Source organism: Mastigoproctus giganteus, chromosome 3 (genome assembly GCF_048544385.1).
Source record: "Mastigoproctus giganteus isolate SK-2022 chromosome 3, ASM4854438v1, whole genome shotgun sequence".
In the NCBI taxonomy this organism is placed as follows: Eukaryota; Metazoa; Arthropoda; class Arachnida; order Uropygi; family Thelyphonidae; genus Mastigoproctus; species Mastigoproctus giganteus.
Window position 1 is genome coordinate 85,139,456 of NC_143577.1, and position 13,825 is coordinate 85,153,280.

Consider the following 13,825-nt stretch of genomic DNA (forward strand, 5'->3'; position numbering starts at 1 on the left):
GAATTGAATGCTGCACCTCAGCTGGAAGATATGCGGCCACATGTGTCCTATAACAAGGTGGGGCACTATCACGCTGGAGCTTGCATGAGGTGGAAAATTTTCTGACCAATTGATCGGTCGGGATGGTCACATTTCATGGCCTGCTCGTTCTCCGGCTTTCACTCCTATGGATTTCTTTGTATGGAGCTGTGTAAAGGACAAGGTGTATGCAAAAAAAAGCTAACACGACCACTAAGTCATTAGAGTTCCCAATAAATCATCAATCGTATTTATCAGTCATGGGCTTGAACCTCAGTCCACTCAAAGAGCGCTTGCTACTGCATTCGCGCTCCTGACCAGTCGTCTACGTCAGATGTATGCAAAATTAAAAGACCGGATTGAACAGGAGACGACTTCCATTTCTCAAAGAGATACTTCAAAACACTTCGAATGAAATCGGCTACCAAAGGTGCCCATCTGGAGGTTTGCTGAACTGCGGCTATGTGATAAGGAATTATTTGATTTGATTTAAGTGATTCGGAGCAAACCTTTTTACAATAACTATTGCAATAAAAGTTTAATCGAGCTTCATAATCAGATGAATAATTGCGATACCCTGTATGTTTTTAAATGCTGTTGCTCTCGTTTAGTTCATTCTATGGATTTTGGCACTCTTTCATCTATTATAAATGAGCACTAATTTTATACTATTAAACTACGTTAACTAGAAATGTGGAAAATTTTCTACGCTGTCAAAATACCTGTTATTTTAACGCCTATGGAATGACTTCAAAATTTATTTAAAAAAAACCTTCACACGCGAAATCATTACACTGGCATATAACATGAAAATGTGCTCTAAAATAATATTGCTACCTTCATTCAGAAACTTGTTAAACCTAATTTGATATTTGATATTTGATTAATCTCTAATTTGATATTGCGTATATATACGGAGTATGCCGTCCTCATCAGCTAATGTTCAATGCTGTCAGTTTTATTAAGCTCATTTCTGGAATCATACATGACAGTTTTCTCATCCCATTCTTTCAATGCTATCATCCAAACTTAAACAATGAGGGAATCCGACCACGTACTGTTAAAGAAATATAATTTTAATATCATTCAATTAATAAAACCGAATAATTTTCTGTAAATCTATTAGTTATAAATGGGCTGTTGTCCCAAGTCAGCTTCCTAGATCTGCATGAGGTTAAATTCCTCACTATTCAGGATTCTTTAATATCCAATAAGAGCATAAAATAATTGTTCATGCTATTGAAAGATGACTTAATTTCGGCCAGGACTGGGAAGCATTTTTACCATCCTTCAGGCAGTTTTCTTGACTTTAGTTTTTAGTAATTCATTTTTATCTGAATCTATAACTCGATTTAGGTTTGACAATGACTTTGTCGATCTCATTAAATATAAGCTGTATATATTGGACTGCAATAAAGATTTATTTATAATGAATGTACTTCCGGTTCGTTTCTCATTAGGAGCCCTCATATTTGAATGATTGACTGACTGATGAGGTGCCAGTTATGATTTAAACAGCTGTCTGTCTTGGCGGAAATTTTAGTAGTTCAATTATGATAATAATAGTCTGCGTAATTACTTGGTGTTCCTCTTGTATTAGCGAGTCTTGAAGCATTTTCTGAGCAGTAAATACCATTCTGTAAATCTTTGTAGAAATCCACTTTTAAATTTCATTCTGCAAAAATAACTTGTGTATTATTGAAATTTGGATAATGAGTAGGGAATATTAATCCTCCACCTCGAGATTCTTGAAACCCTGCCAACGAAACTGTAACACCCACATCAAAGCCAACTCGGTTCTTCTTAATATTTCTAATAAGTAGTATAGTGTATTCGTGTCTAACGGCACCAGGGGTTTCCCCCACCTCCGCTCTTTCATTGTAGGTGTACCAGCTCACTGGGAAAGCCAGAGATTTAAAAGTGTAGTGTTGTGTATCGTTGTTCTTCTGTCCATTTAGCCGCTAGACCCCTACTGGGGCCCAACGTTTTCCACACTATGCCTCGTGGAGGCAGACCAGGTACCCAGCAATTTTAGGTTTTCACTCTGGCAGGTCCTGTCACCTAATTTCCTGAGATTTCAGTGGTAAGGACCTATATAAGAAAATAAATAATAAATTAAAAATATATATAAAGATTTAATAGTATTGGGAAGTAGACGCTGAAAGGTTAGGCCCAAAGGGGTTTTCGTATGCAGTTGGAATTTTAATTTTTTTTTTAAATTTGAACATTTTATGGGGTGTTTAGGTAGAGTAGGGGGAGACTGAAGACAGGGGGGAAGTCAGAAATATGTAGCCAATAGGGAAGGCGACCGCAGGTCAAAGTTTTAAATTTAAACTGTGTGGGGTTACGCTGTGATAGTGAACAGAGTAGGGAGAGACTGAAAGCTCGGGGGAGGAAATAGGAAGTTAGGGGTCGATAGAGGAGGTGACCCCTGTGGTCAGTGGGGCAGGCCCATGTCCCACCAGGAGGGCGAGGAGGGGAAGAGACGGTGAAACCATCCTATCTCCTCCCCTCCCCAGGGAAGCGGAAAGAAAGTACCGTGCAAGAGAGCACAGGTATAGGATCTCCTGTGGCGTTGGCAGCAGAGCGGCAATGAGGACAATGTAGCCGTCCATGGTAGGTCGTCTATTTAAGTTCTACTTCTTCTAAAGAGATGTCAACTTCTAGGGTTGTAGGTCATTCCTGGGACAAGTCCCGTACTTGCAGTTCAGGTTGTTGAGGTTGCGCTTGCAGTCTGCCATCAAGTTGTTCGGTTTTAATCTTCTTCCGTTTAAAGAGGAGAAATTCTGGTTCGTGATATGTTTTGTCTTTGCGTTGTCATGGTCAAGTGGCATTTCCTCTTTTTCTCAGTGTATGGCAATTTGCACCCTTCTTCTCGCGATTAGGTCCTGGGCGAATCGTGACAATGCTTTATAATGTTCTTCCGTTTCAAGGAGGAGAGATTCTTGTCCTCTTGGAAGATATCTCACTTTTGTAATTAGAATACATCTTAGGTCTTCGTAGATGGGACAGTCAAACATAAGATGGTTCCAGTCTTCTATTTCTCCACAAGTGCAATGTGGGTTGTCTGTGAGTGAAGCCAGCGAGCTTTGCATTGAAGGGGCCATGCCCTGTTATTAAGTACGTTGTATTAAGTCCTGGGAAGAACCATGATGGTGATTTCAGGTATACTCTATTTGTCTGTGGAAAAAAATTGCGAGTGATCCCTCCTTTGGTGGTACCGGCCCATCTGTTTTGCCCCTCCTGTAGCAGGTGGTTCTCTAGCCATACTTTTTCTGCCTTTCTATTATCAGTGGGATCATTTGTAAAATTCAGGAAGGTAACTGGGGCTTCTTTTGAAAGGTAATAGATCATACCAGTTCTATCGATTTCTAGGTCTAGTGGGAGCGTTCCTGCTATTACTTGTAAGGCTGGAGTACTCGCTGTACTGCAGGCGCGGAGGATGGATCGCTGGGTAGAATCCAGCGTTCTTCTATTTACTACTAGCGTGGTCTTATCGTACCATATGGCTGAAGCATATGAGATTGCTGGGATGAAAACTGTCTTATAATAGAGTGCCAGCGTTCTCTTGTTGAGGCCACAGTCTGTTCATGAGACCCTGGCCACCACGGCCGAGTAGTTCCTGATCTTCGTTCTGATGTGTTTAAGGTGTGGCTGAAAGGATATCTAATAAGTAGTTTACAGTAGTCCCATATAAATTTAAAAATAAGCTAAAAGAGGGCATGAATATTCGGTGTAAAATAAGCGTTTCTCAGTCTATAACGCCAAAGACAAAGCCTAACTTAGCATACGCACTTTGATAAAATTTACTACTTGATTAATTGCAACTCAATAGACGTGGAATTTATGGGCGGATACTCTTCGTGCAATCCAGGAATAAAAGTTAAATCGCTCTTATCTCACTATAGCTCAGACGAAAAATACTGATTATCCCAAAGGAAATCCTGGCTATCTCAGTTCTGAGCTAAAACATCTCCAGATAGCTTCACCGTCCTTCCAACTAAGAAATAAAGAAAAATAGCTATACCTCGTTTGTGCACCACATTTATTTTGTAAATGTAATATATTTCTACTCCTTACCTCCTAAAAATTTGGAAACTTTCCACGTTTCCATTGGTATTCACATTTTGATTGATGCACGCTGTTTTGCATCTGAATTTTATAAATAGCTGCTTTTCTTTCGAGTTTCTGTAATATATTTTGGAAAATTTAACAACTGACTCTGTCCCAGTCTTTGCTACTGGAAAAAATCTTTCTTCAAAAATAGTTCTGTTTCTTTCATCGAATACTAAATAAACAAATAAAAACCATTGCTTGAGCGTTATATGCAAAGGGCTAATTTGCTGCACTATTTTCTTAATCATTCATGAATTTAAAAAAAAAAAATCAAACAACTAGTCACCGAAGGCGTGCAACTCTTCAAAATATTAAAGCGTGTGTACCCTATACGCACGAAAGATGTTTAAAACGTCCTTGGCTAGAAAGAGTGGAGAGTTGCGAAATTGATTTGTAGAATAGTATTTTTCTGTTTATACTCCGGCACGACAACCATGTCAGTAGAGTCTACAATAAATCGTCAATACAAATATTTATCGTATTTAGTAGTCACGGGCTTGAACCCCGGTCCACTCAAGGAACGCTTGCTATGCATTCTTCGCTCCTGACCACTGCGTCATGATTGTGATGTCACAATCATACAAGGACGTATAATTGCAACAATACAAATGTTTTACCCCAGCATTCGCATTTCCGTTACACTCTATCGTTAGGTGCCGCTGCAGATGTTTTCACATCGAAAATAAATAAAAGCAAGCGTACCTTATCCATAACACCCCGATTTGGAAAATATGGTCCCGTTTTTAAGAACGTTAGCATATATGCACAATGCCCCTGTTGCCTTCAGCACTCCTGACTCGACTCAACTCTCATGACGAATTTTCGCGAAATTTATATTTGAACCTTTCAGAAAGATTTGTTGAGCATTTAAATATCATTAAATTCGGACTAATAGAAATGCTGCAATTATTGTTTCTTTGTCCGTCCGTCTGCATGTAATAACTCTTCCCAGTGGATGGATTTTAAGGAAATTTTATATTTCGCTCCGCAAGAAAGGTTTGTCCACCATTCATTAAAATCTCACTAATAGAATTAGAGAAATTATTATTTGCTTTTTTTTTTTTTTTGGAATAAATATCACATACTGTACTGAAGCACTAAATATGCTCGCGAAATTTTCTCTGTTCGGGCATAAATAATGCTTTTTTCTGTAAATCGTGAATTATTAATCTTTGCTAAAGTGCCTGAACTACATTTTTTTGGTTGCAATGAACTTATTTTTTTTCGGCAGGTGCAGCAATTGATTTGTTGATAAAAATCAAATGGGTCATAATAATTCGCATTTTAATCGATGTTTAGCTGCAGCTGAAATTAGTGCATGCAATGCATTCTTTTAAGGAGCAGATCATGTCTGTTAAACATACTGCCCGCAAACCATCTTATGATGGTGGTGCGGCTGCCCCACTAGCCCCCTTCCCTCGAGAGTAAAGTCCGCAGCGAAAACGCTGCGGAGTTTAGTCTACTCGCGTCCCTAGCCCTATCAAATTTTCGTGTACCCCTCGTCGCGAAGGGCGGTTTGTCTGTTGTGAGGGGAAAACCGGAGTCAATCCCGGTGAAAAACCTCACTACCACGGTTTGAGACCGCCAAACTCAATGCTGAATGCCCCTGGGAAAATTCCCATGAGGGTAGTGCTGGAATCGAACCTCGATCAGCTAAGGCCTGACGTAGCCCAGTGGTCAGGAGCGAGAGTGCATCGCACGCGTTCCTTGAGTGGACCGGGGTTCAAGCCCGTGACTACTAAATACGATAAATATTTGTATTGACGATTTATTGTAAACTCTACTGACTTGGTTGTCGTGCCGGAGTATAAACAGAAAATTTATTTATTTATTTTATTCAGTAAGCCGGCAACGCTGCCATAAGGCCACCGTGGCCCCGTATGCTATGGCTCTTATTTTATTATTTCAACTTACATTTCTCTCCAGTCACATGGGGAGTGTGACATCATTGCTAAACTTCCGTTACGTTCCATTGTTCGGTGCTGCTATAGATGTTTTCACATAAAAAAAAAAAAAAAAAAAAACGCTTGGAAAGGCTATCGGGGGTTAGCAGAAACATGGGAGACCACCTAGAAGAAAAGGCACAATTTTTTTAATATTTATACTTAATATCAACGGATTTGAACTGCATTTGTAATTTGTTGCTTTTAAGTCTATCAAAACATTAATAAGGAAATTCTTAACTAAATAATTGACGCTACAATATGTCTGATCTATCAAGGATGCATCGATCGAAAGTTCTGGAAACATTTTCTTTCACAGTACTTAACTAATGTTACTACCTATTTCTTTGCAACTTTCTGGATGTTGTTCATAGAATGCTAGCATATAGGAAAACGTTTGTTTTAATTCGATGTTATACATTGAATTAAAATTGTTTTAAATGATATTTAATACGCTGGCCTTACTAAAGAAAAATATACACCGAGATAGCTTTGCATTAGTACTTGTAACACCTACTTAGTGTTTGGTTCTATCATTTTTAGTGCGAAATGCGGCTTTTACTATTTTTTTTAATGTACACTGAGTGGACAGAAATCATGGGATACCTGCCTAGTAAACGGTAGGCCCACCTTTCGCCCGGATAAGGGCAGTCACACGGCGAGGCATCGAGTCCAATAGTTCACGAAAGCATTCCACAGTATTTCCATCAATCTTTGCTACACCGCTGTCCAAAGTTCCATCGCATTTCCGGGTGAAGGATCCAAAGCTCGAATGCATCTTTCCACAACATCCCAAAGATACTCCACAGGGTTCATGTCCGTTGAACGGGGAGGCCATTCCATGGTGGTAAAATCTGCAGTGTGCCCTTCGAAACCATGTTTTGGTCACCACGGCCCTGTGGGGAGGTGCATTTTGCTGCTGGAAGACTCCATTGCCCTGTGGGTGCACGATGACCATGAAGGGAGGAACCGTGGTCTGCAAGGATGGACACGGAACCTGGACCGTTCAGAGATGTGTCTAGACGTACCAGAAGTCCCAACGTATGCCAGTTTAACACGCCCGAGACCATTACCGACCGACCTGCCTGAACAGTTCCTTGTTGACATGGCGGGTGCATACCTTCATGCGGTTTCCGCTAGACGCACCCTCCCGTCCTCTCTAAATAACTGAAAACGGCACTTATCGGACCAGGAGATCCATTTCCAATCATCCAAGGTCTAGTGCCGATGTACTTTTGCCCAGTTGAGGCGTCGAGTCCCGTGTCGTGATGTTAGTAATGGGACTCTGGTGGGTCAGCGGCTCCGATACCATTTGCAGCTGATGGTCTTGGTGGAGACGTTTCTGGCATCTCTATTATTGAAGTTGGTGGTGTCGCTCTCCGGTTGGCTATGCATACTGAGCATTGATTACAATAGTATGGCTGTGCAGACTACGAAGAGCCAGCACTTCTTTTATTCAAGTGCCAGTCGCATAATTTTTGAAATGAGTGAACGGTTGTATATTTTACTTTTTTTTAATATCCCGTTCCCTTTTGTGGATGTACCAGCGGTAACAAGAAAATGTGAAGTTTGCATTCGGGATATAATGCAAAACAATATAAATAATAAAAACATGTTCACTGTTAAACTGACTCGTTTATTTGTACAATGCAATACCTTCTGCAAAGTATGCTTTTGTTACCTGGATGTATTCTTTAGAATTGCATTATTGGTTACATAATTTATATATATTATTATTTTGTTTAATAATATTATTTGCTGCAGAAACGCGTGGAAGATCTGTTATAAAGTCAACAAATTTTACCACACAAAATTGACTTTCATTTATTAAAAAAATTTCTTTTTATTAAGATGTAACACTGATAACATGAATTCTCTCCTGTTTTTTTTTTTTTTTTTTTTAATATTTCTCAATTGAATTTATGCTCATTTCAGGATGCTACATTTGCCGGAATTCTACTGCTTCAGCTGTCTTACTCCTTGTCCTCCTTCAGGCATCCTCCCTTGGAAGTTGTGAGCAGACTGAGCGTGCGTGAAAGGAATGGAAACACTTCTATCGAACATCACGTTTACGTGCCGAGATTGGTGCATCATAAACGCACTAATATTTCAAAGTACTTTGCCTTTGGAAAGAAAAACTACAGACAGGAGAAACATTTTCTGTCAACTTCGAATCTGTCTAATGAAGATCCTGCGGAGTATTTGAACTTAAAAGAAATACACGTTTTCATCCCGAATGTGACATCCATTTCGAAATTGTCTGCAGGAAACACGTCGCAAGAGGAGAATGTCATCAAGCCGATGTATTCCGTCACTCACACGCAGGAAGATTTATCGACCACCACTCCGTCTAATGGCAATTTGCATTATTCGAAATTTGACGCTGCAGACCTCGTGTCTGGCATCGGAAACGGAGAAAATGCTGCTGCAGCTACTTTCGCCTCTCTAAATCACAGTCAAGATTCGTTCAAAGTCGCGGAGTTATTGGGCAACATTTCTGAAGTTTTTGGCGAATCTGTAATTCCAAACTCGACTGAGGAAACGGATGGTAATACGATAAGCTACAGAAACAAGTCCAGCAGCGACGAAGTTAAGACCACGGAATCGGTAACTTTGTGTGATTCGGCCACTTGTTATACGGATAATCCTGTTGAGATTAAGAAAGAAGGCAGCAATAAATTCGTGAAGCACGCGTTCTCGAGGCATTCAGTTATCAAGAGAGCCGTTCGGAAAAAAAAGAACATCGAAAACCAAAAGAGCGTAGTTTCCGCTTTAGTTGTGGAAAAAATAAGCGAAAACGATGACGTCGAAATCTTAGATTCCGAAGAAGACAGGAGTCCGAGTCTTGCCGCATACGCGAAGCCGAAATATTCTTCTCTTCTCTCGCAGCGATTGGTTTCAAAGGAAAGTGCACCTGAGGAGCGATACGTGAAAGTTCAGTCGCAGCAATCGGAAGAAAGTGATACTAAAACTCCTCTGGCAACAAATCAAAAGGGGAGTGGTGGCCGCGAAAACGGGGAACCGTCGACATCAAACCAAAATATACCAAACTCAGATGGTAAGAAGTCGTCATCTTTCAAATGGGTGGCCTCGAAGAAAGGGTATTACATACTCAGCAGAGCGAAGGAGATCAAAGATAAGGCTCCATATACAAAAGCAAGCAGTTCTTCTGAGAAAATAGTTCCAAAAGAAATATATTCAGATCAGAGGGGCGCTACCGCGAAGAAAGCGCAGTCATTTGTACCTGGACGTGTGTCTTACTATTACAGAGCGACACCTCGCTTCGTGCCTGTAAATAGCAGCACAGCCGCCTCTGCCAGGCTATCGGAATCAAGGGGTTCTTTTAGAAATTTAGACCCGAGGAAAATATCGATAGATGGAAAGAGCAATACCGAGATAAAAACGCAGTCACTCGTACCCTCACGTGTGGCATACTTTTACAGGGCAACACCTCGGTATGTGGCCGTAAATAACAGTGTCCCAGACTCAACCAAAGTTACGGAATCGCAGCAGCTTAATGTGAAGTTCACTTCTCCTCCTCGTTACGTTGTAGTACGCAACAGAGATGGAACCGTGGCCACTGCATTAAACTACACAAATGCGGAGTCAGGGGAAAAACACTTCGAAACCGTTGCCATTTCTCAGTACTATGCCGAACCCGAATACACAGAAAAACTTGGATCTGATAGACAGACAGTGGCCACTTCGGTACCCACTAAGTACCACCGTTTTGTTTCCTCTGGGAGAGTTCCAGTCCAACTCGATGGCCAACAGTACATTAGAATTCCCGTTACCTCTTCCTCAGCATCCAAATATGATCGTTATGTTCCCGTCGATACAGAACAAATTCCGGTGGAGACAGATCAGAATCAGTCGGAGGGTGATAATGTCGAAAATTACGCCTACGATGGACATAATACAATAGAAGCTCCGCCTCCGACATTAAGTGGGACCGAAGAAAATTTTCGAAGTTATGCGGGAAGTTTTCCAAATGATCAGGCTGACCTGTCACAGGTATCAGGAGGTAGCGCAGATGCCAGCGCCTATGGATTTTCTAACTTTCCGTACGCCAGCGGTATTAAAACACATTTGAACACAGATGATTTGGTAGCTTCTGCTCAGTCTGAAGGCGGTACTGCACCATCCGAACCCTGGCTTTCGACAGAATACCCACCGACTGCGTGGCCATCTGAATATCCAACAAGTACGTGGCCGTCGTCAGCAGGATATCCATCCACATGGAACGCAGAATCATGGCAGTCAGATCCATGGGAACAAGAACCGTGGGCACAGGAGCCCTGGAATCCAGAGCTTTTTGGGGCAGAATCATGGCCAGCAGGGCCATGGGTGTCAGGAGGGTGGCCACCTGGACCGTTTTGGGCATTGTGGCCACCCGTAGGAAAATATCCTAAAGGCACAGCTGCTCCAGATGCAGGTGCAACTCCTGCACCTGCACCAGCAGGAACAGCTGCCCCCGCACCTGCTCCGGCCCCATCTCCGTCTCCTGCACCAGCTCCGGCTGGAGGACTTCCAGATCAAATTCAAATGATTATAAGTTCCCTAGGATCATCTGGACTGGACTTGAGTAGTTTAGCCGGCCTTCTTGGAGGGGGAGGGGGTGGCGGCGGCAATGGCGGAGGTGGTTCAGTAAATCTTGGCAGCTTACTAGGTGGTCTTTTAGGTGGTGGTGGTAGTGGAGGAGCAGCGACAGCAGCTCCAGCATCAGCTCCAGCAAGTACATCGGCTCCTGCAGCAGGAGGATCTTCGCTTGCTTCGCAGATATCAACGATCCTGTCTTCGTTGAGAGGAGGTGGCAGTACTTCAGCTCCGGCTCCAGCCCCTGCTCCAGCGCCTGCACCAGCTCCAGCAAATGGTGGAGGTCATAACTATACAGGTTATTACCCGTGGTTTCCTTGGTATGGTGGTGGTGGTGGTGGTAGTTGGCCAATGCCTTGGGCTATGGGTGGAGGTGATTAGATACTATAGGAAAAGGAACTCATTTCCTTAAGCTACTGCAAGAATTGTAATATGTATACTCAGCAACATTTTCTACTTTACAGTGTATGCGATAATGCAGACAATAAAAGAATCTTATGTAAAAGTCGTTTGCTATTTACTGATGAAATCCAGCTAACAGCACCGTTGAAAGATTGGGTACAGCCAAGGTCGACTCTTAACAGCGCAATTGGTTGAGGCATGAAGATTGCAGGGTCCTGATGAATGTAATTACCATTGGTCTAGGGTACCTGGACCTTGTTTTTGGGACTTATAGTAGATTGCTAAGGGATCCAGCTTACCTAAGTCTGACTTTAGCCTCTTTTGTTAAACATTCACTAATTTTAAAATTTTGTCACAAATCAATTCTCTTCTGCAATTGCACATCCAGAAGAATCTGCGGGTAGCAGCAACACAGAAACGTTCGTTTGAAAAGAATCTCCATTGGTATCTCATACTCGCACTCCTTCGTGTCTTGATATTTTGTTAACTTAAGGGTAAACGGGATCACGAGCTATTTCTCGTGAAACCTTTCAAAACCGGGAGAACTGCAGAGAATTTTGGGCACCTTCCATATACTAAATAAAGGAAAGAAAGTGCACTTATCGGTTGGATTACAAGACGGATCAAACTGAAAAGAAATGTTTTTTTATATCCTACTCCTCTGGGGGGTAAAAAAGTACTTATTAGATAAACTCAAATTTACGATACATATATATTATGGAAGTAACCGACCAGATGCAGAGTTCAAGGAAACTTTTAATAAAGATTATTTCAAAACGTGTCGACCTACTTTTGGCCTTAATTGTGCATAATTTTTGATAAGAAGAAGGCGGTATTTTGGTCCATTGTAGGACTCAATGCCGAGACGCTTAGCGTAATATATCCGCAACTGTGGTGGATTTACACCATACTGATCTGTCAATTGAAAGAAACGCTTTATGCCATTAACGGTGTTCACACACGCACATTTTTTATTTCTGCAACTTTTATTATACACTCCTTAACTTCATGGCTATCATTAAGTATTCTCTTTTTATTCCTGTTTCTTCGGGGAGCTGAAATTTCAATGTCAAGAAGTGTGTCTTCGGGAACTGCAGAATAGCTTGAAATTAAGCCAGATCTTTCTGCTAGTCAGTAACTCCCATCTCCTAGACTTTGAGGGGGCTATTACACAGCTTTGTACTTCGAAATATCCTTTATAATTCTGTTCTGGCAGTAGCCTTCACAAGTCGTTAACGTATTTTAAGAAGTGGGTTGAAATCTAAAAACTTTTCGCTGCGAATTTAAAGGTTGGTTTTTACAAGGAAACGCTAATAGCGACTCATGACTGGAGGAATATTACGCAGAATATTCCTCCAGTCATGAAACTTTTCTTCCTATTCACTGAAGTTAGCAACTCGCTTTTGCCCTAAGAAAAATGTATTTTCTTTCTTTGCATGCAGTTTCTCAGACTTCTTTAATATATGCGAATATTTAGTTATTCTTCTCAACATGTGAAAAAAGAGACTATAAAGATTCATTGCATACAGAGAGCGTAAGGTATCTGGTTACAGAAAATTTTTATAGTAAAACTGATTCAAAACTACCAATGTTTTGGAATGAGGTTGCTTGACTATAGTGCATGGGAAATGTCCCGTTTATCAATTGTTTTATGAACCAAATTTTGTCTTCTCAAGCTTATGCTGTTAGCCGATCTCAAGCGGAGGGAGTAAGGTTTTCTCCATGAAATTATAGGGTTTCTTTTCAGCTTGCACAATATATTCAGGAAAACAACTCAAGCAACGTCCACGAAATATGGCGATGTTCTTTTCATAGAGGCACTTTAGTAGATAGCTGAAGAGCTATGCAGTATTCTTGTCTGCACTACCTAATAAAAGGTTTGCGCTCACGAAGTGGCTACTGACATCAGCCACATGTGAGGAGTATCCTACCTCAAATAATATTGACGAGTATTCCAAGATCTCGGTTTCAACAAATCAATGTTATTTGAGGTAGATTCTGGTTTTCTACACGGAGTTATTTCACAACCCCTGCAGTCTGGCTTGGTTTCCTCTGGCGAGATTGTCTCATCCTCGTATGTTCCTCTTCTGGACATTGGATGTGTAAAGTCTGTCAGAGCTTTTACAACGAAACCCGGTCGGGGCTTCCACCTTCATCGCGCCCAATCGTAGGATAAATATTACTGATACTAAGACTCGTTGGTCTGAGGAGGAAATACACTGTCTTGCTCATGCTGAGCTCAAACCTAAAGGACTAAATGCGCCTGATATTTACCAACGTCTGCATCAATTATTTCCGCATGAGAACCGCTTCTTACACGGCTCTCAGGTTCGATTATCTCGTCTCTTTTCTTCATCGGGCGCTTCTACTCTTCCAACGCAAGTCATTCTTCTATCGCCGTTCACTGCTTCGTCTTCTGTTGATAACTTGGGTTTTCTCGACTTGTCTTCACTCAACTCTAGCTCTGATTTATTTCCTAGTGTCGCTTCAACAACTGATGCTTCTTGTTCCCTGTTTTGGCTCAACTCCTAATGTTGCATATATATATTATCTTCTTTGGTGTTAGCGAAGTTTCATTCCGCTTCTGCCATGATCTCTTTTCTTCAGCTCCTCTGATCCTGGCATCCCTTCCTTGTTCAGATCGTTTGTCTTCTAATCCTCTTGAGTTTTATTTAAGTACTGACCTCTTTTCTTCTGTGCGTGGTTCTTCTTGTAGTTCTTTCCCAGTGTCTTTCACTTACTCTGGTACA

At 41.4% G+C, this 13,825-nt stretch overlaps 1 protein-coding gene across 1 annotated transcript in view; it reads left to right on the forward strand.

Moving 5' to 3' along the window:
• The window catches only part of LOC150088122 (uncharacterized), a 26,069-nt gene extending 15,015 nt beyond the window's left edge, over positions 1-11,054 (forward strand). Inside the window, exon 2 of the mRNA XM_090370032.1 lies at positions 8,013-11,054. Coding sequence (XP_090226158.1) covers positions 8,013-11,054 — 3,042 coding nt within the window. The remainder of the gene's footprint in view (positions 1-8,012) is intronic.
• The last annotated feature ends 2,771 nt before the right edge of the window (positions 11,055-13,825 follow it).